The sequence below is a fragment of the Stenella coeruleoalba genome, assembly GCF_951394435.1.
Source record: "Stenella coeruleoalba genome assembly, chromosome: 20".
NCBI lineage: Eukaryota > Metazoa > Chordata > Mammalia > Artiodactyla > Delphinidae > Stenella > Stenella coeruleoalba.
The window spans coordinates 42,734,305-42,761,324 of NC_137166.1; the positions used below are offsets into that span (position 1 = coordinate 42,734,305).

The 27,020-nt window shown below is 41.8% G+C and overlaps 1 protein-coding gene across 3 annotated transcripts; it reads right to left on the reverse strand.

Annotated features, from left to right (window-relative positions):
• Positions 1 to 4,196: 4,196 nt before the first annotated feature.
• Positions 4,197 to 20,707, reverse strand: ZNF792 (zinc finger protein 792). Of its 3 annotated transcripts, none has more exons than XM_079908022.1 (4): positions 20,368 to 20,707; positions 9,823 to 9,949; positions 8,803 to 8,925; positions 4,197 to 8,189 (listed from the first exon to the last, which is right to left on the reverse strand). In XM_079908022.1, exons 1-4 carry the CDS (start codon positions 20,398 to 20,400, stop codon positions 6,565 to 6,567), a joined length of 1,908 nt encoding a protein of 635 aa, XP_079764148.1. In that variant the 5' UTR covers positions 20,401 to 20,707; the 3' UTR covers positions 4,197 to 6,564. The 3 variants fall into 3 exon arrangements, with proteins under 3 accessions (XP_079764148.1, XP_079764149.1, XP_079764150.1); XM_079908023.1 differs by lacking the exon at positions 20,368 to 20,707 and adding an exon at positions 11,049 to 13,006; XM_079908024.1 differs by lacking the exon at positions 9,823 to 9,949.
• Positions 20,708 to 27,020: the final 6,313 nt, after the last annotated feature.

Consider the following 27,020-nt stretch of genomic DNA (forward strand, 5'->3'; position numbering starts at 1 on the left):
ATAAAATTACCCACAGATTTTTCACCAGAAGCCTTGGAAGCCAGAAGGCAATGGGTATGTTATGTTCAAAGTGCTGAAGGAAAAAAATCTGTTAAACAAGAATCCTATATCTGGCAAAATTGTCTTTCAAATGGGAGGGAAGAATTAAGAAATTCCCAGATAAACAAAATCTAAGGGAGTTTGTTACCACCAGACCTGCCCAGCAAGAAATGCTGAAAGGAGTCCTTCACGTTGAAATAAAAGGACATTAGACTAACTCAAAGCTGTATGAAGGGATAAAGATCTCTGGTAAAGGTACATACGTTGGGCATTTTTTAAAACTACTATTATTGTAACTTTATAACTCCATTTTTTTCATTTCTACATTATTTGAGAAACTAATGCATTAAAAAACAATTATTCTTTGTTTTTGGATATACAGTATATAAAGATGTAATTTTGTGACATCAATAACTGAAAGGGTTGGAGATGGAACTGTATAGGAGCAGAGTTTTTGTATGTTATTGAAGTTAGGCTGGTATAAATTCAAATTATAGTGTTATAATTTTAGGATGGTAACCACATGATAACTACAAAGAAGATAGCTATAGAATATACACAAAAGTAAATGGGAAGGGAATTAAAATATTCACGTTAAAAAACCAAAAACAGAAGAAGACAGTAATACAGGAAATAGGGGACAAAAAAAAAGCTATAAGGCATATAGAAAACAAATAGCAAATGACAGAAGTAAATCCTTTCTTATCAGTAATTACTTTAAATGTAAATGGATTAAACTCTCCAATCAAAGACAGAGATTGACAGAATGGATTTTTAAAAAATGACCCAACTAGGGCTTTACTGGTGGTGCAGTGGTTAAGAATCTGCCTGCCAATGCAGGGGACACGGGTTCAAGCCCTGGTCCGGGAAGATCCCACATGAGGCGGAGCAACTGAGCCCGTACACCACAACTACAGAGCCTTAGCTCTAGAGCCCATGAGCCAAAACTACTGAGCCTGTGACCCACAACTACTGCAGTGCACGCGCCTAGAGCCCATGCTTGGTGACAAGAGAAGCCACTGCAATGAGAAGCCCGTGCAACACAACGAAGAGTAGCCCCCACTCACCGCAACTAGAGGAACCCTGTGCAGAGCAACAAAGACCCAACACAGCCAAAAATAAATTAATTAATTAAAAAAATAAAAATGACCCAACTATATGCTGACTACAGAGACTAACTTTAGATCCAAAGACACAAGTAGGTTGAGAGTGAAAGGATGGAAAAACATATTCCATGCAAATAACTAAAGAAAGTGAGGTTGGCTATACTAATAGCAGACAAGATAGAATTTATTTAAAAAAGAAAAGTTACAAGAGCCAAAAGCTATTTCATATAGCAATAAAAGGTTCTACGCAGCAAGAAGATATAACAATTATAAACATTTATGCACCTAATAACAGACCAAGAAATTATATGAAGCAAAAACTGACAGTTAAATTAAAAGAGTAAATAGACAGTTCTACAGTAATAGTTGGAGACTTTAATACTCTACTCTCAATAATGTATTGAACAACCAGACAAAAAAAATCAATAAGGAAACAGAAGACTTGACAACACAATAAATCAATTAGATCTAATAGAAATGTATGTAATACTGTACTTGACAACAGAAGAAAACACATTCTTCTCAAGTGTGCATGGGACATCTCCATAATAGACCATGTTATGCCACAAATTAAGGCTTAATTGATTTTAAAAGATAGATATTACACAAAGTATCTTCTCCAACCTCAACCAGATGAAGATAGAAATTGATAATAAGAGGTAAACTGAAAAATTCACAAATTTGTGGAAATTAAACAACATACCCTTAAACAATCAATGGAACAAAGAAGAAATCACAGAGAATGTTAGAAAATAATCAGAGATGAAAGAAAACAAAACGCACAGCACACCTAGAAAAACAATAGAGAAAAGTCAACGAGTCCAGAAGATGGTTCTTCAAAAAAGATTAACAAAATTGACAAACCTTTAGCTAGAATGACTAAAGGCATAAATTACTAAAAACAAAAATAGAAGTACAAACATTACAACTGATTCTACAGAAATAAAAAGGATTACAAAAGTACTAAGAACAAGTGTATAAAAAAAGTGGATAACTTAGATGAAATAGACAAATTCCTGGAAACACAAAATCTATCAGGACAGAGCCATGAAGAAAGAGAATATCTGAATAAAACTGTAACTACTAAGCAAAATGAATGAGAGGATTCAATGAATTCATTCATTTGAATGAGTGATCAAAAACCTCCCAACAACAAAGCTATGGACCTGAAAGCTTTATTGGTGAATTTTACCAAACATTTAAGGAAGAATTAACATTAATCCTTGTCAAAAATTTTCCAAAAACTTAAAGGATAACACATTAATTCATTTCCCTTGATATCAATGCCAGAAAAAGATACTACAAGGAAAGTATAGACCTATATCCCTTATGAATACTGATGCAAATATCCTTAGCAAAATACTAGCAGACAGAATTCAGCAGCATACTAAAAGGACTAAACACCATGTTCAAGTGGGATTTATTCCTGGAATGCAAGGATCATTCAACATATGGAAATCATCTAACACCACATTAACAGGATAAAGGGAGAAAACAACTTGATCGTCTCAATTGCTGCAGAAAAAGCATTTGACAAAATTCAACACTCTTTCACAATAAAAACACTCAACAAATTAGGAGTAGAAGGAAACTACCTCAACATAATAAAAGCCATGTATAAAAAACCCACAGCTAATATCATATTCAATGGTGAAGAACTAACAGCTTTTCAATCAGGAGTAAGGAAAGAATGCCCACTCTCACCATTTCTATTCCACATAGTACTGGAAGTTCTAGCCAGAGCAATTAGGCAAGAAAAAGAAATAAAAGGCATCCAAATTGGAGAAGAATAAGTAAAATTACCTTTGTCCACAGATGAAATAATCTTAAATCTAAAAAACCCTCAAGACTCCACAAAGTTACTATTAGAACTAATAAATTAATTCAACAAAGTAGGATACAAAACCAACACAGAAAAATCAGTTGCATTTCTATACACGAACAATGAACAATCTGAGTAGAAAATTACGAAAACGATTCCTTTTACAACAGCATCAATAAGAGTAAAACACTTAAGAAGTAACTTAACCAAGGAGGTAAAAACTTTATTTTAAAACCATAAAACATTACTGAAAAAAATTAAAGAAGACAAATAAATGGAAACATATCCCACATTCATGGATTAGATGACTGAATGTTGTTAAGATGTCGATTCTACCCAAAGCAATCTAAAAATTTCATGCAATCCCTACCAAAATCCAAGTAATTTTTTTTCTGCAGAAACAAAAATCTATGCTAAAATTCATATGGATTCTCAAGGGACCCTGAATAGCTAAAACAATCTTGATAAAGAAGGTCAATATTGCAGGACTCACATTTTCCAATTTCAAAACTTACTACAAAGCCACATTAATGTAAATAGTGAGGTATTGACATAAAGAAAAAAGTATAGATAAATGGAATAGAATAGAGTCCAGAAATAAACCCTCCCATATACGGTCAAATAATTTTTGACAAAATCAATCAATGGGAAAACTGAATATCCACCTGCAAAAGAACGAAGCTGGACCCTTACCTTTCACAAAAATTAACTCAAAATAGATCAAAGACCTGAATATAAGACCCAAAACTATAAAACTCTTAGAAGAAAACATTGGAAAATTTCATAACATTGGATTTGGCAATGATTTTCTGGATATGATACCAAAGGCACAGGCAACAAAAGAAAAAAGACAACTTGGACCTCATGAATTTTTCAAACTTTTGTGTATCAAAGGACACACTATCAACATAGTAAAAAGGCAACCCACAGAATGGGAGAAATTATCTGCAAATCACAAACCTAATAAGAGATTAATATCCAGTATATAGAATTTCTAAAACTCAGCAACATCAAAACACAAACAATTCAATTCAAAAATGGAGAAAGGACCTGAATAGACATTTTCCTAAAGAAGATATACAAATGACTAGTAAGCACATGAAACAATAGTTATCATCATGAATCATTACAGAAATACAAATCAAAACAAGATACCACTTCATAGTCATCAAGATAGATACTATCCAAAACAAACAAACAAAAAACAGAAAAAACAAGTGTTAGTGATGATGTGGAAAAAGTAGAACACTTGCTGAAAATGTAAAATGGTATAGCCACTGTGGGAAACACAACACAATTTTTTTTCCTCAAAAAATAAAATATAATTACTATATGATCCAGTAATTCCACTTTCAGGTATATACCCAAAAGAATAGAAAGCAGGGTTTCAAAGAGAGATTCGTACACCCAAGTTCACAGCAGCATTAGTTACAATAACCAAAAGGTGGAAATAAATCAAGTATCCATTGAGGGATGAATGAATAAGCAAAATATGACATATACATACAATGGCATATTATTCAGCTTAAAAAGTAATGTAATTCTGAAACATGTTATAACATGGATGAAACTTAAGGACATTATGCTAAGTGAAATAAGCCAGTCACAAAAAGACAATATATAGCTCCATTTATATGCGATAACTAGAGTAGTCAAATTCCATTACAGAGAGTAGAATATTGGTTTTCAGGGGCTTGGGGAAGGGGGAAATAAGGAGTTATTGTTTAATGGGTATAGTTTCAGTTTTGCAAAATGTAAAGAACTCTGGAGATGAATAATGGTGATAGTTGCACAATATGACTGTACTTAATACCGCTGAACCGTGCACCTAACAATGGTTAAGACAGTAAATTTTGTGTATTTTATATTTTTTAATTAAAAAAAAAGCATAAAAACTGTGGTATTCATTCAACAGAGCACTACTCAGCAGTAAAAGGAATGAACTACTCATACACACAGAATGGATGATTCTCAAGATGATTATGCTATATGAAAGAAAACAGACCAAAAATAGAGTACAAATACTTTATGATTCCAATTGTATAAAATTCTAGGAAAGGCAAACAAATCTATAGTGGAAAAAAAAGGTAAATCAATGGTTTCCTTGGGATGTAGGTAATGGTTCCCTGGGGAAGGCAAGGAGGGATAGTAAAGGGGCATGAGGTAGCTTTGTGGGTGATAGATAAGTTCATTATCATAATTGTGGTGTTGGTTCCCTGATTGTATACATATTTTAAAACTTACCAAAGTGTACGCATTAAATACATACAGCCAATTATTCCATGAAAATTATATCTCAACAAAGCATTAAAAGAAATTGTTGCACATAAAAATCTGATCTCCTACTCATTTTGGAAAACTAGAAGATTTGGCAACCCCATATTGATTCTACTACCTCTCTCCTCATGTGTTGGCAGCAGAGATGGCTGGCTATGTCACAAATGCCTCATCCCTGGCGTACAGGATCTACCTTCTCTTAGTCCCCATTTTCCTGCCAACCCAGCAATGGCTTTGACATGAATAATGCAGAGAGCCTGCAGTATTCCACAAAACCTTTAGATAATTTGCTCTGCCGGTGACCTTAGTCATAAGGACAGAGGTCTGGAGGTCCTGAGAACTTCTGCAAATCCTGAATCCTGCACAGTCACATTTAAGGGAACATTTGTGGATGCACTTTTAGAACAGGTACATTCCCTCTTGTTTGCCCACTGGACCCAGTAAGTCTTACAGTAGGTGACATATACTGGAACATTAGACATCAAGGGCATATAACTCCTTGGCAGGGGCCAGGTAAACAGTGTCTACTCAACAGTGCTAAGGAATAGGAGGCATCCCCAGTAAACAAGGGGCCCAACTCAGGCTGCTTCCAGATGCACTGGAGGTTGCACAACCTCCCCTTCCTCAGAGTAATCGCTGATTCACAAAAATTCATGCCATTCAGACCACAACATTAGGCCCACAAAGCCCTACAAGCTTCCCTAGGATGCCTTGGGTAGCAACACAAACGAGGCCAAATCTGGACTGAAAACTGCGCTCTGCCATCCTGCTCTTCCCTGAGGCAATAAATTTGGAGACCCCTTTGGTTTGGTAGACCTTAATTCTGTTCTCAACCCAATCCACAGTTATCAGAACACAGAAGATTAAAGGTGGCTTTATCAATAAGGCTCTTATCACCCAAACCAGAGCAATGTAAAGTAAATAGTTGTTAAGATGGGTAAGGTGGAAGCTGGATGAATCCATCATGAGCATCATACAAGATAAACAAATGTCCTTGAAAAAGGGAAACCTCTGCAAGCTGCCAGTAGGACCCAGCTCAGGTCTTCATGGCCAAAGATGGGTCATGTCCACAGCTAAACCAGTCACAGGGGGAGGGAATGACATCTTCCCATGGCCTCAGGCTACTCATGATTCCCTCCTGGAAAGAGGAAACAGAGGCCTGTCTTTTGTGAGCACAGGAAAGTGGCTGACGCATACTCTGGAGACCTGCCAGTGGGTAGAACTGAGACGACTTCTACCACAGACATTAGCAGTGAGAAAAACTCTGGCAAAGTTTGTGGTCAGAAAATGCAACCCTGCTCCAGAAAGCTTCCAATATATCTAGCATCCATTGGGAATCTCTCCAGCATAGATATTTGGATGAACAAGGTTCAACTTCTGGCTGACAGCTCCCTCATAAAGACCACTCTCAGAGTTAATCTCTAGTGGGTGCTGTCGTGCAGAAGAAGGAGGGTGCACATTCTCTGAACTCCTTTCTCTGGTGTGAATTTTCTGATGCCGGATGAGGGTAGACCTTTGGCTGAAAGCCTTTTCACATTCATTGCACTTATATGGCTTATCTGGTTTGTGAACTTTCTGGTGCTGCCTCAGATTAGAACTTTGTCTGAAGGTTTTCCCACATTCAAGGCACTCATAAGGCCGCTCACCAGTGTGAAGTCTCCGATGGTTATTGAAGCTGGAGCGTTGGCTAAAGAATTTCCCGCATTCAGGGCACTGATAAGGCCGTTCACCAGTGTGAAGTCTCCGATGGCTATTGAGGCTGGAGCTTTGGCTAAACAGTTTCCCACATTCACTGCACTCATAAGGCCGTTCACCAGTGTGAACTCGCTGATGTTTCATGAGGTCGGAGCTTCGGCTGAAGGCTTTCCCACAAACGCTGCACCCATAGGGTCGTTCACCAGTGTGAACTATCTGATGTTGAACAAGTCCATCAAAGTGGCTAAAGAATTTCCCACATTCATTGCACTTATAAGGTTTTTCTCCAGTGTGAACTCTCCAATGTTTAATAAGGCTGGAGTTGCAGTTGAAGGATTTCCCACACTCGCTGCACTCATGAGCACTTTTACCTGTATGAACCCTCTTATGATGAATGAGATTGGAACGTTGGCTAAAGAATTTCCCACATTCACTGCACTCATAAGGCTTTTCTCCAGTGTGTACCCTCTTATGTTGAATAAGATTGGAGCTTCGGCTAAAGAATTTCCCGCATTCGCTGCACACATGAGGGCTTTCACCAGTGTGAACTCTCTGATGTTTGATGAGACTGGACTGCTGGCTAAAGAATGTCCCACATTCACCACACTCATAAGGCTTTCCTCGATTGTGATCTCTCTGGTGTTGAAAGAGGCCAGCGGCGTAGCTGAAGAATATCCCACATTTGCTGCACTCATAAGGCCTTTCTCCAGTGTGGGTCCTCTGCTGAACAAGTGAGGATTTGTCACTGAGAGCGTTCTGAAATTCACTGCACTTCTTACGGCATTGCATAGTGGGAAAATCCACCACGCCTTCGGAGCTGTGGTGTGGCTCCACTACACGGGGAGTGACCTGGTGCTGGAGAAAACCACATCTGGACACAAAGGCCTTCCCACTCTCCCTCAGTGTGAAAGGTTTCTTTGATGTGTCATCTCTGCAGCTCTTCGCAAGCGAGGCGCTGCTTTCGTTCCTTGCGATAGGCTTGTCCACGTTCTGCTGCATCTGTGGTTGGTGAAGGTTGGCATTGAACTTGAACTCTCTCCTGTATGCCTCACACACATGTGGTTTCTGCCAGGGATGTGTTGCCTGGTGTTCAGCTGGGTGCACAATGTCTTTCAGGTGTAGGCCACACAGGTCACAGGGGTAGCCTTTCTGGGTGGATGGAACCACCTTGGGATTCATGTCCTGTGACACTTCTACAGAAACACTAAGCTCAGCAGGTGACTCCTGACCCTCTGTTCCATGGCAAAAATCTGAAAGTAGAAAAATGCTGGTGACAACCCAATCACAAATGCAAGTCTGATACAGGAATGAGTCCATGGGATTATTGGCAAGATGAAAGGCCTGAGGTCAGGATAAGGAATGGTCTTCTCTAATGTGCTGTGCCTGGTAAGGTCACGAAATAGGGGAGGCCTTACCAGAAGCAAGGACACAAAGATGTGCACAGTATCAGGTGGAAAGGCAAGTCTCCTCCTCACTTCTCTACAAAGGCTTTTCAGGGGAGCCCTGGCTGCTGGTAACCCATGAGGACTGTGCAGAAGGATGTGTTCAGGCCCGGGAAAATCTGATTGCAACTGGCTAGCTGGTGTTCAAGGACTATAAGAGGAAATGTGTACATGGCATGACATATTAAGTGCAGGTCCACATTGGAGAGTGCTGCAGAGGGAGCTGTGGAAACAGTGAGGGACACAGCCAGGGGCCCCAAGTCAAAGCAGAAATGACAAGTAGGCAATGTGTCAAGAACAGGAAAGGAAAGGTAGAAGAGATATAAGGCTTTGGCACCAAAACAACGATGAACACGAGAAAAGTGGCAGGTATGATCTGAAGACAGTAGTGATGTCACATGGTCCCCCATCTCTCACTTACCTGAGCCAGGCCCTCTATATGCCCCTCTTGCCATGGCTGACGTCATGTCCACTCGGTCAGGCACCCAGGGCTCTGCCCCCATCTCCAGCTGGGCAACTACATGAGACCTGAAAGATGTAAGTCCTAAGGGAAAGACAGGACAGGTAAGGGGCCAGCACTTGTCCTGGTGAACTACCCCACAACAGACCACAGGAAAGAAAACAAAATATTACAAAAGGAACACACAAGGGGGGTCTAGCAGGAACATCTCAGTGGTCATAGCAAATAGTAACCACCAGTACCTAGAATTCCTGGCAGTCAGGCCTTAGGAAATGTTAGTTTTAAAGGAAAAGAGCAGAACAGAACTGTCATAGATCTGGACGATCACCCAGGCGGGCAGTGGCTGAGTCAGATGGGATCCACTGGTCTTCCTTCTGGGACCCTTCCCCACAAGGCTTCAGGGCAGCACGTATTGGGGCTGCTTGGGGAGAGCGTGGGACCCTGCACACAGCTGAGCTCTGGAACCCACCGCACATATACCAGAAAGGGGGGAAAGGGGGACTTCCCTGGTGGTGCAGTGGTTAAGAATCCGCCTGCCAATGCAGGGGACATGGGTTTGAGCCCTGGTCCAGGAAGATCCCACATGCCACGGAGCAACTAAGCCAGTGCGCCACAACAACTGAGCCTGCGCTCTAGAGCCTGTGAGCCACAACGACTGAGCCCACGTGCCACAACTATGGAAGCCTGTGTGCCTAGAGCCCGTGCTCCTCAACAAGAGAAGCTACTGCAAGGAGAAGCCTGCACACCTCTATGAAGAGTAACCTCCACTCTCTGCAACTAGAGAAAGCCCGCACACAGCAATGAAGACCCAACGCAGCCAAAAATAAATAAATAAAATAAATAATTTTTTTTTTAAAAAAAAGGTAGGGGGGAAGGAAGCAGTGCCCACGGTCCGGCTGTGGGACGGAAAGAGCCTCTTCTTGGGAAAAGAGGATGGGCAGAGATGAGCTGAGGACACCTGGGTGGGTGTGAAAGCCTTACCCAGTGAGGCTATCAGTGCAAAGTTCTCCAGCATCACATCGCAGTACAGGAGTCTCTGAGCCTCATCAAGGAGTCCCCACTCCTCCTGGGAGAAGTAAATGGTCACGTCCTCAAAGGTCACACAGTCCTGCCATGATGGGGACAGTTCATTCCATGATCAGCTTCTCTCCTCAGGACTCCCTGTCTATCCCCTGTTCACCCTCCTCCCCAGCTTCCCAACTCAGAGGAGATCCCAGGCCCTGGTTCCATGCCTTCTATGACTGCTTTTTCAGCCCACAGCAATGCCAGCAATGCTCTGGGCCTGAAGTGCAGGGCCCCTAGTGTCGTCGATGTCATGCCTTACAGATACAAACAAACATGGGCCCATAATCCCCAGTACCAGGGCCCTGGGGGCAACAGCTCACATGCCCTCCCCACATGCATATCACTCTTTGGACTGTACATTTCCTCAAACCCTGGACCTCACCACTTCATCCCCATTGTTGCTGTACCCCCTCCCCATCCCAGCCCACATCATAGCCATCTCCATGCGTTGTCACTCTTTACATGGTATTGCTGGGGCTCAGGGTAGGCCACCCCAAAATGTGCCTCAATGTCATATTGATTATTTTGAATTAAATTTACTTAAGAAACGGCCAGCACAAGGGGGACACTCCTTTCTGTCTCCCTGAAAGCAAGAAATGAATCTCTCATGTAAAAGTAAATGAATGTCTCATGTAAAAGGGTGTCTTTCTACCTCAATCTGGAGGTAGAAAGACACCCTTATCACCAAAGATAGGGATTTTGGGGACAAGAAGCCTATATAAACAAACTTTGTTACTTCTTTAATTTACTACCTGAAGCCCAAACTCTGTTTAGATTTTTCACTGATTGGGTACCCAAAACCCAAGTTTCTTTGTCTAGTCAATTCCTCACAAATTTATTGTTTTTTTGTCCAAAAAGTATAAAAGCTGCCTGCTTTGGCCACTTCTTAGGTCCCATTTCTATGAGACCTCCATGAGCAGGAATTAAAATTTGTTTCCTTTTCACCTATTAATCTGCCTTGTGTCAATCTGATTATTAGTCCAGCCACAAAATCTCAAAAGAGGGGTAGAGGGGGAAATTTCCCTCTTCCTGACAGTTGGTGAGCCAGGCAGGTGGCTGGCTGGAGCCTGCTTCCCGCCCTGAGGATGCTGTAGAGCCGGGGGCATCGGACAAAGACTGCAGAAGGTAATAAGATTTCTTACCCAGTCGGCCTCCCGGGTCTCTGCCTGCAAGTTCTGGTGGGAGGGAAAGTGGTGAGACTCCCCTTTCTCTGTCTCTAAATTTAGATTAGCAGGAGAAAATATTTGTGGAGCTGGTTAGTTCCTTGTATTAGTGACTTGGGAATCCTCATCCTTCACCTCCCAGAGATGGTCACTGTTTTTCTCTGTCTCTGTCTGTCGTGTTGTTTGTCACGAGGAAGAACCAGAGGGCAGAACACAGGCATAGGCCCTATGAGCCTGCTGTTCAAGCCAGCCTCACACACTGGGGAATTAGCAGTTCTCACCAGACCGGCATCTGTTTAGACAAACTTTGCTCTGGGTTCTTATTTTTTGCTGCGTTGGGTCTTTGTTGCTGTGTGTGGTGGCTTCTCTTGGCATGGGCTCTAGGCGCACAGGCTTCAGTAGTTGTGGTGCACCGGGCTTAGTTGCTCCGTGGCATGTGGGATCTTCCTGGACCAGGAATCAAACCCTTGTCCCCTACATTGGTAGGCGGATTCTTAACCACTGCGCCACCAGGGAAGTCCTGCTCTGGGCTCTTTATTAAAAAAAAAAAAAAAAGACGAGGTTTTTTCCTTCCATCTTGTTTTATGTCCTCAGAGCTTGGCTTTGTGTCCAGTGAGAATACTGTCTCTGGTCTCTACCATCCAGAAGGTGCATTTACTGGGGTGCATCTGGTGGCCAAGCTCTTTGTCCGGCCATACCAGCTCTCAGGGGACTTTGTCATTAGGCGTCCCAGTCCATAACGGGCCTCTGTCATCACAACCTTCATTAGTTGTTAGTGCTGGAAAAGTCCCATTCCAGTAGTGCCTGCCGGATACCATAAATTATCGGTTTTATGGCTGGAGGCGCCCCAGATTTCTGTGGAACACTGGAGACACCATTTTCCCTACACCATTCTCACCACCTGTAGCAACAAAGGAGTTCTACCTTCTTAGACTAATTCTGGGAGTGGGCTTTTTGGATCTTGTGAGGGCTATATACTCTTCTTGTGAGATGCCTCTTGCATCTTTGGTTAAGCCATAATAAAACACTTATTGGCTTCAGTCACTATGTGAAAATATAAGATCCTACTTGTCAATGGCCAGATGATAGATCCTTTAAATTGGCTATATTTAAAAGGAAAAAAACAATTGAGAGCTCTCATAATAAACAGCTGTCATACTGGTACTTATGGGAGGACCAAATTCTCTATAAAAAGAAAAAAAAGGTATAATGACTAGTCTTAGAGAATCCCTTATTAAGATAAAAAAAAACAGAAATTAGACTTAAAAATCCAACATAAATTCTCCTTCTTAAAAATCACCCCATCTTCTCAGCAATTTCCCAGGCTCTCCTACAAATAATCAGAAAATAAATGGGCTGGAGGCCAATATTTAAGAGTTTATAGAAACAACTGTCTTTGTCTTACAAAGCTTGTCTTATGAAGCTCTACAAAACCAGAAGTACAACTCTAGAAACAAGTCAAAGCCCATCGAACTTTACTCGTCCCAAGGTCTCACCTAGTCCTCTCAAAATGCTTGCAGATATTATAGTAGATCAGGATATTGGCGCAAACTTGTCCTGTACTTAAGAGAAACATTTACTAATAATTACCCGAAGACCTATGATAATAGACAAGTATACTCCAAAACATATTTTCTTTCTCTGTCCCTTCAAGTTATGTCATGTATTTGAATGTAAACACAGCCCACAGAGCCTGACCCTGAGCCTGGACTAATTCAATCAGTAAAACCTGAAATTAAAAGAAAAAAGAGAGAGAGGCTTTTTCAAACACCCACTGTTAAAAGGACTTTCTTGCTCAATCTCTATTAAGTCACAGGCTCCCTAGAATTGCTTGTCAACGGCAAATACAGATCTTAAAAGTCTTCTACACAAATAATAAAAGACTAGCTAGCTGAGCAAATAACCTAATTCATTCCAACTGTTACTGATAAACTAGTGAGTTTTCTATTGTGCCTGATTCATGACTAAAGTTTTAAAATAAGAACTATGAGATCACTGGTTGAGTTTATCTCTATGTCCATATGTGTATGTTACCTCTGGATGGCACTGCCAAAATTAATCTGTAAAAGAGCTCTATTTAATTGGCTTAAATAAAGACTTTTTTTATATAAAAAGTCTCAAATATGTAATAAAAAATAACCCAAACGTTTCTCATAATCTTTAGTAAATAAAAGCTGCTTGTTGGTTAAATTAATACAGATATATCTTCAGAGTTACCTGAAGGTATATCCTCAGATAATCTTAAGGAAATAAAAGCTACTTGTTGGTTAAATTAATACAGGTATATCTTCAGAGTTAGCATTAAATGTAATGTAGATAAACAACCTTTGTTCTACCTGGGTGTACTAGTCAAACGGGCTAATGTTGTCTCTTTTGCAGTTTGTCAGAGAACAAACAAACAAGATAATGACTAACTGCTTTAATGTCTCATGAAATTTTCATGAGTAATCTGATTGTTAAAAATAAATTGAACAGATATAAATGTGATGAGTTTTTAGGTGAACTTTTAGACAATAATTGTTTTATGATATGTCCATTTAAATAGTTTCCTAAATCTGTTTGGTAATTTATACCCTTAGAGTTTTGCTACGTTAACTTAAACGATGGGAATTAACTGGATGTCTAAATCATTTCCAAATACGATAAAGTATTGAAACATTAGTTTCTAAACAAGTCTAAGTTTACACCTACTTGTTGGCTCTTGATACAGAGAAACTAAGTATGTTCGGCTCTAGTAAATATATCTTGTGCTTTATTGGAAGATTGTGCTATGAAATAGCATGTTTCTAGAAATTATAAAACATATTTATGTTTGTCACACCACAAAATGTTAATAAAGTTCACAATTGTTTACTTCTTTGTTTTCACTAGGATTCCAATTAATATATGTTAATTAAAGCTGCAGATATAATAAGGGATAAGAAAAGGTATGGAGACATTTTTATTAAGGAAGAAGAAAGTGATTTTGTCCTAAAGCTGGTTAGTTCTAAATGGGAAAGAAAACAAGGGACAAACTAAAATGGACAATTTTAAGTTTGTGAATAAAGGATTCTTTGGAAAGGAATTTTATGTGTGGTCATGACGGAACAAGATTAGAATGAATTTAATTATGTAAATAAGTTTTAATATCAAAGTAAACTGGTACAAAATTGGAATTTGTTTTTCTCTCTGTTAAAAGAACAAAGTTTTTTTGGTTGTTTGTTTTTGTTTTCTATTGGTCTGCTCTTGATAATAAGAGATTATGAAAGGTTTTTCTTTACCTTTAAGTAATGTGCCTAGAAAAAAACAAAGATCTTCTGTCTTGTCAAAGTAATTACTTATGTTCTATGTCTTTATCAGGTCTTTGATTCAGTAAGTAAACCCAGTCCTATTGCTATTAAAAGACCTGAATTTTGCTCAGAACTATATAACCTTCTATATTTGCCTAAGAAGTCTTTAATTATTACTTTGGTTAAGTGGATAACGAAGCATTGCTTCACAGCGACCTATTTAAGTCAAATATTTTTTGATATTTTTGACAAACTTCTCCCAAATCAAATTCTAAATGAAAACTTTTTGACTTAGAACTAACATTGAGACGTGAGATATTTCAGGGGCCCTCTGAAATACCCTCAAAGATTTATTCTCTCTCCTTATAAAAAGATATTAAACTAATTAGGTGTATTTAATATGTTAAATTATATGGAAACTGTTGTCACATAAGAAGTCATGTTAAGTCTCCTTTATATTGTGTCTGTATAGGTATGTATTCCAAGTGTTCCAGAAATTATGTGAAATTTCTGAAGTCATATATGTCCTGGCATAAAATGTTATCTGTCATCAGAATGGAGACTCATACTAAAGGGGTTGAACCCAGGTATCAGGGAAATGCACTGACTGTCATGCAAAGGCAGCAGCAACAGAATCTGTAAAGACTGTGGCACATGAAGATAAAATCCATTCCGCTTCTGCAAAAAACCTGACCCCTTATTGCCAGATTTTGCCATTCTGATGTCCTTGTACCATGGCAACAGTCTACTTCTGAATAAGAGAAATTAAAATGGGTAAACAATAGCTGTAAATTAAATGAACAGTCAGGGCTATGGGAAACCCAAGATGGCTACTTGGTTCTTCCCAGCTCCCTGGCAAACCTCATTTTTTTTTTTTTCTTGCATCCCTTCACCCACCATAGTGTCTTTAAGATGCATTTAAATAGACAGTGGCAGGAAGATTTCTATAAAATTGCAAAAGCGGTCTACCAGCAATGTCTGACCTGTCAAGTCCATAACCCTGGGGAAAAACAATTTTTGTCCCCAGCAGCCTCAGACATTTTCTCTCTGGACTCTTTGAGCACCTGTAGCTGTACTTCATTCAACTGCCACTACGTATGGGTTATCAGAATGTTTTTATTATTACATGTATGTTTTCCGGATGGATTGAAGCCCTCCCTTGCTACAAAGCTGATGCCCTCACAAGGGCAAAGAATCGGTTTTTAAAAATGTGTTTTCCATTTGGGTATACCTTCCACAATCTCCAGTGATCAAGGCATCCACCTTATGGGGCAAATCACATGAGCCTTAAGAAAAAACCTCACAAACTTCATGGAAGTATCACTGTTGCTCTCATCCTCAATCATCAGGCAAAGTTGACAGAACTAACGGAAGAACTGGACTCAGAGCAGAACAAGAATTAATTACATGGGATTGAATGAACTGATGAATATGATTATAATTTTTGTGACTTTTTGTTTAAAATATTACTGATTTTTTAACCTTTTGTTTTCCAAATACAAGGAAGTTTTTTTTTAAAAGATTTACAGCAATTTGGTAAATTATACCTTTGTAAGCAAAAATGAAACATTTATCTTTTTCCCCCTACCTGATCTCTCCAGAATTCAGAAACTCTCTGTGAGTATTATTTTCTTAGCAATACAGTTACTTGCATAAGTTCAATAAGAATCTGTTCTCTTCATAATAGGACACAATTAGAAACACTGGTTATCTTGCCACGGCTTTGACTGGAAAGTCATATTTGAGAGAGACACATGTAGACTCAGATATGACCAGACAGCTTGAAGGAACTAAGATTGCCTTTACTTTAAAATCATTATTATTTTTTTTTCTTTTTGGCTGTGCGGCTTGCGGGATCATAGTTCCCTGACCAGGGACTGAACCCGCGCCCTAGGCAATGAAAGCGAGGAGTCCTAACCACTGGACCACCGGGGAATTCCCAAAATTGACTTTATGGGCCAATCAAAGCCTTTGGAAAAGCATCCTGGTACCTTGCGAACAGGGTTCCCAGCGCCTTACCACGTGAGTAAGGACGGTCACTTCTGACAGGCACAGGAACCTCAGGATATTTGGGGGATCTCAAGAGAGGAATTCACCCAATTCTACAGGTATCACAGGCAAGTCTGATGATAAGTCTGACGTGGCTTCCTGGCCTCGAGAGGCTATTAAGAGTTCAATCTGGAAATTCCTTATGAAAAGTTCCAGCAAAGCAGATTCAGAAGAGCCTATATGGCTAAGCCCTATTCTTGCTGGACCTGTATAAATAATCAGGCCGAGTTCATGGAATCTAGACTTACTCTGCAAACAAATTCGTCTTAATTTGGCTACCTTTGGTAGAAATGAGAGTGATTTTAGAGAACAAAATTATGTTTCAATAGAAACTATAATGCACACTTGTATATATGATTCTAGTGCTATTAGTTTTCATTGAGGCTTTGTCATCTACCTGAAAACTGGTCTGGATCCTGAATTATTCTAGTTTCCTCCAATATCTGGCTACAACTCTTTAATGTTTCCAATTTTTTCTCACCCTTCTGAGCTGGAATCACTGAGAACTAAAACTGAGTGTGGAATCATTGAGTTGGAATCATTGAGAACTAAAATTGCCCTTTTCCTGAAGCCCTGCAAATTGAAGCTAAACGACTTGATAAACTTCAGAGAAATTGCCACCACGGCTCACATTTAAACTATCCTCGTGCCTTTTACTATATGAGCCACTCAGAAAGTTTTCCTGAACACCTGGTGACATCAGAGACATTTCAAACTGCAAAAGCTGCTTCAACCCTGACATCTAGAAATCTTCTTGACTGACTGCATCCTGGTCTATAAACTGGTTGATAATCTGCTCTGATCATTAACCTTTGTTTTTCTTTTGATTCCTTAGAAATGTCTCCTATTAAATACTTGACTGCTTGCACCATAGGCCTAGCTTTGGGAGCTCCCCCTGCATCACTGCCTCCTAAAATAAGGTATAACTGTTGAACTGAACTAATCTGTTCTCAGAACTAAGAAAATGGTTCAATGAACTGTAGGACTCCACTAACCCATTCTCTCTCTCCACGGAGGACGATTCAGAGGAGGGAACTGTCAGACCCGAGGTAGGCCTCCCCTAAATGTTTCTCAATGGCATATTGATTGTTTTGAATTAAAGTTACCAAAGAAACAGACAACGCAAGGGACACTCCGACCCTCCTTTCTGTCTCCCTGAAAACAGGAAATAAATTTCTCACGCAAAAAGTGCACTCCTTGCATCTGGACATAAAAAACATCCTTATTTGGACTTCACTGGTGGTCCAGTGGTTAGGACTCCGCGCTCCCCATGCAGGGGGCCCGGGTTCCATCCCTGGTCAGGGAACTAGATCCTGCATGCATGCAGCAACTAAGAGCCCGCATGCAGCAACTAAGACCCGGCGCAGCCAAATAAATAAATAAATGAACATTAAAAAAAAAAAAAAGAACACCCTTATTGCCAAAGATAGGGAATTTGGGCCAAGAAACCTACGTAAATAAAACCTGTTACTTCTTTAATTTACTACCTGAAACCCGAACTTTGCTTAGCTTCTTCATTAATTGGGCACCCAAAACCTAAGTTTCTTTGTCCAGTCAGTTCCGCACAAATGTATTGTTTCCTTGTCTAATAAGTATAAAAGCTGCCTGCTGTGGCCACTTTTTAGGTCCCATTTCTGTGAGACCTTCATGTGCATTAAAATTCGTTTTTCTCCTGTTAATATTACTTTTATTATTAGTCCAGCCACAAGAACTCAAAGGAAGGGTAGAGGAGGAAGCTGCCCCCTCCCTGGCAGTCCGGAGAATTCTTGGCAAATACAGCCATGATCCCATCCTGCCCCCAGACCTTCTGTGGCCCCCACTGCCAAGGGCAACATCCACCCTTGATGTGAAGGCCTCCCCACTCGGCCCCGTTCTTGGCTTCAATCCAAGCCACCCAGGACTACATCAGATGCCCTTGGCCCTTTTCTTCTGTCCCTTCATCAGTCACTCATTCAAAAGCCAACCGCTCCGGTCCTCCTACCCACCACCCACCAGGGTCTAACGGCTCTCTCATCTTGCCCCATTTGCCCCTGAATTGATTCCCCAGCCCGACTGAAAATCCCCAGGCCCCCTCAAGGGTCCACAAAGCCCTGGTGAGAACGAAGGTGGCTGAATGAGCACCAGCCCAGGCCTCACTGAAAAATGACCTCCAGTACTATGAAGTCTCAGCCCCCCTTCTCATACCTACGCCCCCAGGAAAATTTGGCCACCTGCCAGACCCACCTTTCCCTACACACAGCCCCCTGCCCAACCACCACCATGAACACTAACTCTCCCTCATCTGTCTTTATGATGCCAAACAAGCCAGCAAGATACCCCGTTCTCAGTTCTCAGGCCCCACCCTCCCCCTTCCCCCTAACATCACTGCCACCATGACCCGAAGTTTCACCCTCCTAAATCCGACACACCCTTGCCCACACACCAGATGCCACATCTTGGTTGTTTCTTTTTTTGTTTTCTTTCTTTTTTTTTTCTGGCCACGCCGCACGGCTTGTGGGATCTTAGTTCCCCGACCAGGGATCAAACCCGCCCCACCCCCCTGCAGTGGAAGCGTGGCGTCTTAACTACTGGACTTCCAGGGAAGTCCTTTGATGTTTCTAACTGTGAAAATAAAGACCAACCAAATGAGAACAGCAAAGGCTAATTACTCTGAGTTTGCTATAGAAAGAGAGTCAACCGCTTATGCGCTGGCACAGACTCAGAGGCAGGCAGAGGAGCGGGAAAGCTTTAGAAGTGGAAAAAAAGGGAAGGCTTCAGGTACGCCCTGTTGGCATGGGGAAGCTGTGGGCAGGCTAACTAGGCGCAGGGCATCCTATGTGGTTGGTTAGGGGTGCATATTTGGCTTTCCCTGGTTGGTCCTCTGTTGGAAGTAGGAACAAAAACTAGAGGAGTTGTCAGCTATTAAGCCCTGGTCTTTGGGGGCCAATTGTTACAGAAGTTACTGTTTAACTTTCTGGATTGTCACTAGAGATGGCAATCTGGCTTCCTGCGAGGCTAACTTTCAGCAGGATGGCTTCCTGGCTTGTTTATTGTAGATAAGAGGGTTGGTTGCCTGGACAGATTGCTGCAGGTTGTGGGTCAGAGTTCTATTTTATATATAGTCTTTCAATTGTCCCTTTGCATATTTGGTGTCTCATAACCTAAACTAAGTCTCCCCAGAACACCATAACTGTGTGTCTGGCTCCTCAACCTTCAACTTCACGCAGGGGTCCCTGGAACATCAGAGTTCAACGTGGCCAAAACCTAACTTCTTCTGTTTCCACTGAAAATTCCTCCTACAGCCAACTTCCCCTTCTCAGTTGACGGTTCATCCATCCTTCCAGCTGCTAAAACCCAAAACCATCACGTCACCTATTTTCTTTGTCAGCCTCCACATCAGAAAATCTGGTCAGACTAGCTTAAAAGACACACCTAGAATCCAGTCGCTCCTTCGGCCTCCAGCCACCTGCCCTAGTCACGTGGGCTGCAGTACCGCAACAGCCTACTCCTTGCTCTCCCCGCCTTCACCCTCAGCCCGCAGTCAATTTTCCACTCAGCATCCATAGGGCCCTGCTAAGACCGAAGTCAGATCATCTTCCTCCTCTGCTCTGAACCTTCTGTGGCTCCCAACACTCTCAGTAGAGAGCCCCAGCTCCCCACCCCGCCATTCCAGGGCTGACCTCAGCCCACCTGCTCTCTGAACACTCCCAGGTCAATCAGGCATTTGCAAGTGCTGGTTCCCGTGCCTAGGAAACCCTTTCCCACCTCATCCCACTAGAGTTTAGAAATGGGAACTGCTCTCTGTAATCCGTGGCCTGGATTCAGGACCCTAGGCTGGGAGGGACTGCTCGCCCTCTCAAACCCTCGGAGACCCGGGACTCAAAAGCAGAAATATGAAAAAGAAGTGAAGTCGTAGGGCATCGCCCATCTTTGATACCCCGGCGCCGGGCACGTGAGGGTGGGGGGCTGAGCGGCTGAGGGCCTGAAGCCCATCCACTCACCTTCGCCGGGTCCATCAGCGCCGCCGCCGCCATCGCAGCCCGTGGACGCAGGGGCCCTAAGAGGCGGGCGACCGAGACGGGTATCGCGGGCTCAGCCTAGCACCGCCTCGCCTTGCCCGGGGCGAGGTGGCACTTCAGTCTCCCCGGGGTCAAGGGCACCCAGAGCCCGATGCCACCGCTGGGGCCGCGGAGACCCGGCGGGACCCTGGCGGACACCGCGTCCCAGGGGCTCACGACTAGTTCAAAGGCGCGGAGGAGGGTCCTGGCCTCCCTGTCCTTCCCCGCCCGCTTCGGAAAACCAGCTGGGAAGAGCGGTACTGGCCCAGCCCCGGGCCCACGGCTCGGGGCGCACCGGCCCGGGGAAATGACTTGCTGCGCTGAAACGCAGGAAGTTCCGGCCCCCACCTCCTCGGCCCTAAGAAACGACACTCCCCGGGGCTGTCATTGGCCCAGCGCCAGCCGGTGACGCACCGGCACAGCCTAATAGACCGTGTTTTCTGTCCTGCATCCGGCCAGGCTGGTCGGGGGCGGCGGGGGAGAGGCGGGAGGGAGGCAGGCGGGGCAGGAGAGCGGACCTTGCTGGTTGACATTGGCCGAGCTGCACCGCGAGCTGCACCTCCTTAAGGGGCTGTCCCCAGGCCTCTGGGGCCAAGTCCCGCCCTCCCTCAGAGGTCTGTAATATGAGACCCCCTGGTACCTGTGTGGGCGTAGCTGGCCCCTTTACCTCTCAGGCTCCCGAGGACCCTAATTCACATGGAAAAATGAAGCTAATATCTAGTTTACGGGTTCTTTGTGTACTAACATTAAATGTTGCTCTAATTCAGTGCATCTCAAACCCGTAACGTCAGCATCACCTGGGAATTTGTTTAAAATGCAAGTTCTCAGGCAATAGCCTAAACCTAGACACTTAGAAATCATCCTGGGGGTGGGACCCAGCCTTCTGTGTGTCAACAAGCCTTCCGGGGGATTCCAGTTTAAGGAAAAGGGACTCTCATTAACATTCAGTAAATAAAATGGGGGACATAAGGGCTTCCCTGGTGGCGCAGTGGTTGAGAGTCCGCCTGCCGATTCAGGGGACACGGGTTCGTGCCCCGGTCCGGGAAGATCCCACATGCCACGGAGCGGCTGGGTCCGTGAGTCATGGCCGATGAGCCTGCGCGTCCGGAGCCTGTGCTCCGCAACGGGAGAGGCCACAACAGTGAGAGGCCCGCATACCGCAAAAAAAAAAGGGAGAAATAACACTATATATCTCAAGGTAGGTAACAGGGCCTAGCACACAGTTTCTGCATAGCTAAGGAATAATTTCAGTGAGCCCAGACTTGCACCTTCCCATGCATAGAAAGACACTGAAATCATTAACTCAAGATGTCTGGGGACTTCACTGGTGGTCCAGTGGCTAAGGCTCTGTGCTCCCAATGCAGGGGGCCCGGGTTCCACCCCTGGTCAGAGAACTAGATCCCACATGCCGCCTCTAAAAGATCCTGCATGCTGCAACTAAGGCCTGGTGCAGCCAAAGAAATAAATAAATTTTTTTTTTTTAAAAAAAGATGTCTTTTTTTTGTGATTAGCAGTAATCTTTTGATGTTTGACTACTATATATATATATATATATATATTTTTTTTTTTTTTTTTTTTTCTGTAAAAATTTGTCTCTATCTTGGCTCCAACATTACCTCTTCTGAACAGTTCCTCAGAGCTCTCTGAGAGGCCGCCTTCCCGGGCTATAGTCCTCGGTAATGCCCCAAATATAACATAATTCTTCAATTTTAAGTGGTGCATTTTTTTCAGTCGACACTCCAAGCTCATTTACATGGTACAAATTAAATGTAAGGGAAGCTTGGTGAACAGAAAGAGAAAAAAGGATTGGTGAGAATATAACCAGTTTCAAGAACAATTTGTTAACCCATTTCCTACTCCTACCCAGTCAATACACTCAGCCTCTCTCTTATATGACAACCCAAACCCCATCTAGTCACTGGTTCAATCTCAGTCTTAGTATTTACGCTCCCAACCTAACCTAAGGCCAGGAGATTATAAACAAAATAAGTTATCTGTCATCTCTCATTCCCAATACATAGCTGTGGTTCCGGGACACAGTGAAAGGACCTATTCAAACCACTGAAGGAATTACTACTCTGGTGCTCCAAGGAAAAAGGACGACCCTGCCTGAAAAAGTGTCAGCGTTACACCCCCTACCGGACTCTTACTCGCCCTCCCCACCATGTTGTGATGGTTACGAAATTCCTGAGCCCACCTGGGTGACGCCCACCTGGGCAGCAGGACCTGTCCCAAATAAGGAAAGGCATCTGCCCTGTCCCACTCCCACCCTATAGAAGGAAGGTATATGTGCCTCGACCAATCAGTAAACGAAATTTTCACCTCAGACCATTCCTTTGTTTTCTGGCTATAAAAACTGATCAATAGCACATGTTTGGGCTCGACTCTCCCAGACTATTAGGAAGTCAGCCTGTTCTGGCAGCGACCCTTCCCTCTAATAAATTCTGTCTTCTTTACATTCTGCCTTATGTCTGGAAATTCTTTTCCAACCCGTGTTCAGACGACAACAACTACCAACCTAGATTTCTATACAGAGTCAAAGCATCTTTCAAGAATTTTCCATTTTTATGAAATAAGATTATTTCAAGCCAAAAAAAAAAGGAAAATTAATCTGCAGAAAATGCAATTCTAAAGATTGTATTTAAGAACAATGAAAAGTGATTCCAGGTGAAAGCTCTGTATTTCTAGGAATGAGGATCTGAGAGAGGAGTGTATCTGATTAATACAGCTATTCATTATCTGTATGAAACATGAATAATATTTCCTTGTGGAGATAGAATGATGGGATTACCATGTGTCAGGGAGGAAGAAATTTATCTCTACTCTTTTAGGTTCTTCTGACTCATCTAAGAATTAAATTGACATGAGACAGATTAACAGGAGAAAATCAAACAAGGCTTAGTATCATGTATACATGGGAGAGACCCAGAAAAATTGAGTAACTCACCAAAATGGCTGAAACCCTCACCTTAAATAACATCTTCAGCTAACGACAAAAGAGGAGGGCTTCCCTGGTGGTGCAGTGGTTAAGAATCTGCCTGCCAATGCAGGGGACATGGGTTTGAGCCCTGGTCTAGGAAGATCCCACATGCCACGGAGCAACTAAGCCTGTGTGCCACAACTACTGAACCTGCGCTCTAGAGCCCACGAGCCACAACTACTGAGCCCACGTGCCACAACTACTGAAGCCCACGTGCCTAAAGCCTGAGCTCCGCAACAAGAGAAGCCATGGCAATGAGAAGTCCGCCCACCACAACGAAGAGTAGCCCCCGCTTTCTGCAGCTAGAGGAAGCCTGTGCACAGCAATGAATACCAAATGCAGCCAAAAATAAATTAATTTTTAAAAATCCCATTAAAAAAAAAAAAGATCAAAGCAGATGTTGAGAGTAGGAAGAGTCAGTTATGGGAGGTTACCAGGAATAGCAAAGTAAACAAGGGTGATTGTGATGCACATTTAAATCTCCACCCGATAAGAGTTTCTAGAGATTTGCTCATCCTTCTCTTCCAGGGAGACACAATGGAGATTTCCCTTACAAATGGAAATGTTTGTTACACGAAGGCAACTCCTCCTTTGTCTTCAGAGCCCTTCTCCTGTCTGTTTCTCAGAAAATAACCAGCTTAAAACAATATGCTGGGACTTCCCTGGCGGTCCAGTGGCTAAGACTCCATGCTTCCACAGGTTTGATCCCTGGCAGGGAACTAGAATCCTGAGCGAACTAGAATCGAACTAGCATGCTGGCCCGGCCCGGCTCCAAAAAAAAAAGTGCCAAAGAGACATAATTTAGGGTGGCAAATCCTGCTCCCCTACACATGCATACCAGAAAAGTCATAGAAATTGAAATGAGACAAAGTGATTAATATTCCAAGTCCCTTTTATTGTCCAGGAGGAAGGTAAAAATATTTATAACTGTAACAGGGAAGAACCAAATCTGACTACCTGTTAGATCTGTTTCTTTTACTTTAACCTTTGCTTTCCACTACTTTTGTTCACTAAAAGGATACTGTCTGTGCATAATGGCCTGCCTCAGGGAGCCCTGCCCCTCTGCCTGAATGTTAAACCAAAGTGCCTTTGTTCAGGGAAACATCTGGACCTTGTCCACCTGTGGATGGCTACAAGAAAGAAGAAATTAACACATCCCCTCCCCGAGGCTGGCCATTCCAGGTGATATTTGCAAAACGTTCTGCCTTTTTACTTTACTTCCTCATCTCCTCCCCCTCTCTGTGCTATAAAAAAAACCTGGCATCCAAACTCTGATAAGATGGTTATTTTGAAACTTTACTCTGCCATCTTCTCAGTCTGCCGGCTTTCCAAATAAAGTCATACTCCTTGCCTCAGTACCTCGTCTCCGATTTACTGGCCTGTCATGAGGCGAGCTTAGCAAGCTTGTACTCAGTAACATAACTCTGTAATTTTAATAAAGTTCAATTTATCAGTTTTTTTCTTTCACTGATTGTGTCTTTGGTATTGTATATAAAAAGTCATAGCCAAACATAAGGTCATTTAAATTTCCTGTGCTATCTTCTAGGAATTTTTTAGTTTTGCATTTTTAATTTATATCTGGATCCATTTTGAGTAACTTTTGTGGATGGTGTAAAGACCTTACTTCTTTTTTTTTTGTATGTGGATGCCCAGTTGTTCCAGCACCCATTTGTTGAAAAGATTATCCTTGCTCTATTGAATTGTCTTTGCTCATTTGTCAAAGACAAGTTGACTAAATTTGTATGAGTCCATTTCTGAGCTCTCTATTCTGTTCCATGACCTATTTGTCTATTCTTTTGCCACACTGCCTTGATTACTGTAGCTTTATAGTAAGTCTTGAAATCAAATAGTGTTAGTCTTCCAATTTATTTTTCTCCTTCAATATTAGGTTGGTTATTCTGGGTCTTTTGCCTCTCCATATAAATGTTAGAATCAGTTTGTTGATATTTACAAAATAACTTCCTGGGATTTTTAAAATTTTTATTGGAATTGCCTTGAATCTGAAACAGGAGGGAAGGGGGCATGGTACAAACTCTAAAAGTATGACATAGCCCTTGAGGGTATGACATAAACTGGTTAGAACCCACCAGGTTCAAGATGGATGAAGATTCGACTTCTAGTGGGCGTTGAGCCTAATTATATGCTCATCATAATACATTAACATGATAAATGACACACCCACCAGCACCTTGACAATTTCGAGGCTGACCATAAGAGGTCAAAAAGTGGGTGGTGGCCCAATTCCTGGAAATCCCTGCCCCTTCTCCCAGAGAGTTAGAATAATCCTCCCACTCATTAGCCTATGAAATTACCCAGCCCATAGAAACTAACCACCCCCATATTTCAGGGCCTCTCACCTAAGATGGCCCACACTCTGTCTGTGGAGTATGTTCCTCCCAAAGCCATTCTCGCCTTTTGAGATGGACCATATTCTGTCTCTGGAATATGTATCTCTCTAAATAAATCCACTTCTTACCTATCACCTTGTCTCTCACTGAATTCTTTCTGTGATGAGACATAAAGAACCTGAGCTTCATTAAGTCCTGAGACCAGGTGCGATCTCAATTAAAACACAGTGGATTCAAGCCCCAATCTGAGTTATGTGGTTTCAAATCTATATATCAAGTTGGGAAGAACTGAAATCTTGACAAAATTGAGTCTTCCCATCCATGAACATGGAATATCTCTGCATTTGTTTATTTCTTCTTTGATTTTTTTCATCAGAGTTTCATAGTTTTCCTCATATAGATTTTGTACATATTTTGTTTGATTTATATTTTAATATATTTCATTTTCTTGGTGCTAATGTAAATGGTATTGTATTTTAATTTCAAATTCCAATTGTTCATTTCTAGTATATAGGAAAGCAACTGATTTTTGTATATTTTGTGTATTAACCACGTGCCTTGCTATATTGCTTATTAGATCCAGGAGGTTTTTTGTTTGTTTTGAGAGGGTTTTGGGGTCAGTTCTTTAGGATTTCTACATAAACAAACATGTAATCTGTGAACAAAGTGTTATTTCTTCCTTCTTAATCTGTATACCTTTTATTTCCTTTTCACATCTTACTGCATTATCTAGGACATCCAGTACGATGTTAAATAGGAATGATGTGAGGGGACATCCTTGTCTTGTTCCTGTCTTAGTGGGAAAGAATCTAGTTTCTCACTATTAGTAAGATGTTAGCTATAGGTTTTTAAAATGTTATTTATCAAATTGAGGAAGTTCCCCTCTATTCCTAGATTGCTGAGATTTTTAAAATCATGAATGGATGTTAGATTTTTATCAAATGCATTTTTTTTGCATCTATTGATATGATCATGTGATTTTTCTTCTTTAATCTGTTGATGAGATTGATTACCTTCATTAATTTTCCAGTGGTGAACCAGCAGTGTATGACCCACTTGACCATGGTGTATAATTCTTTTTATATATTGTTACATTCCATTTAATAATGTTTTGTTGAGAAATTTTATATCTGTGTTCATAGTAAGTATTGGTCTATAACTGGTCTTGTAATGTCTTTGTCTGGTTTTGACATTAAGGAAATGCTAGCCTCTTAGAATGGCTTAGGAGATATTCCCTCTACCTCTGTCTAATGGAATAAATTTTAGAG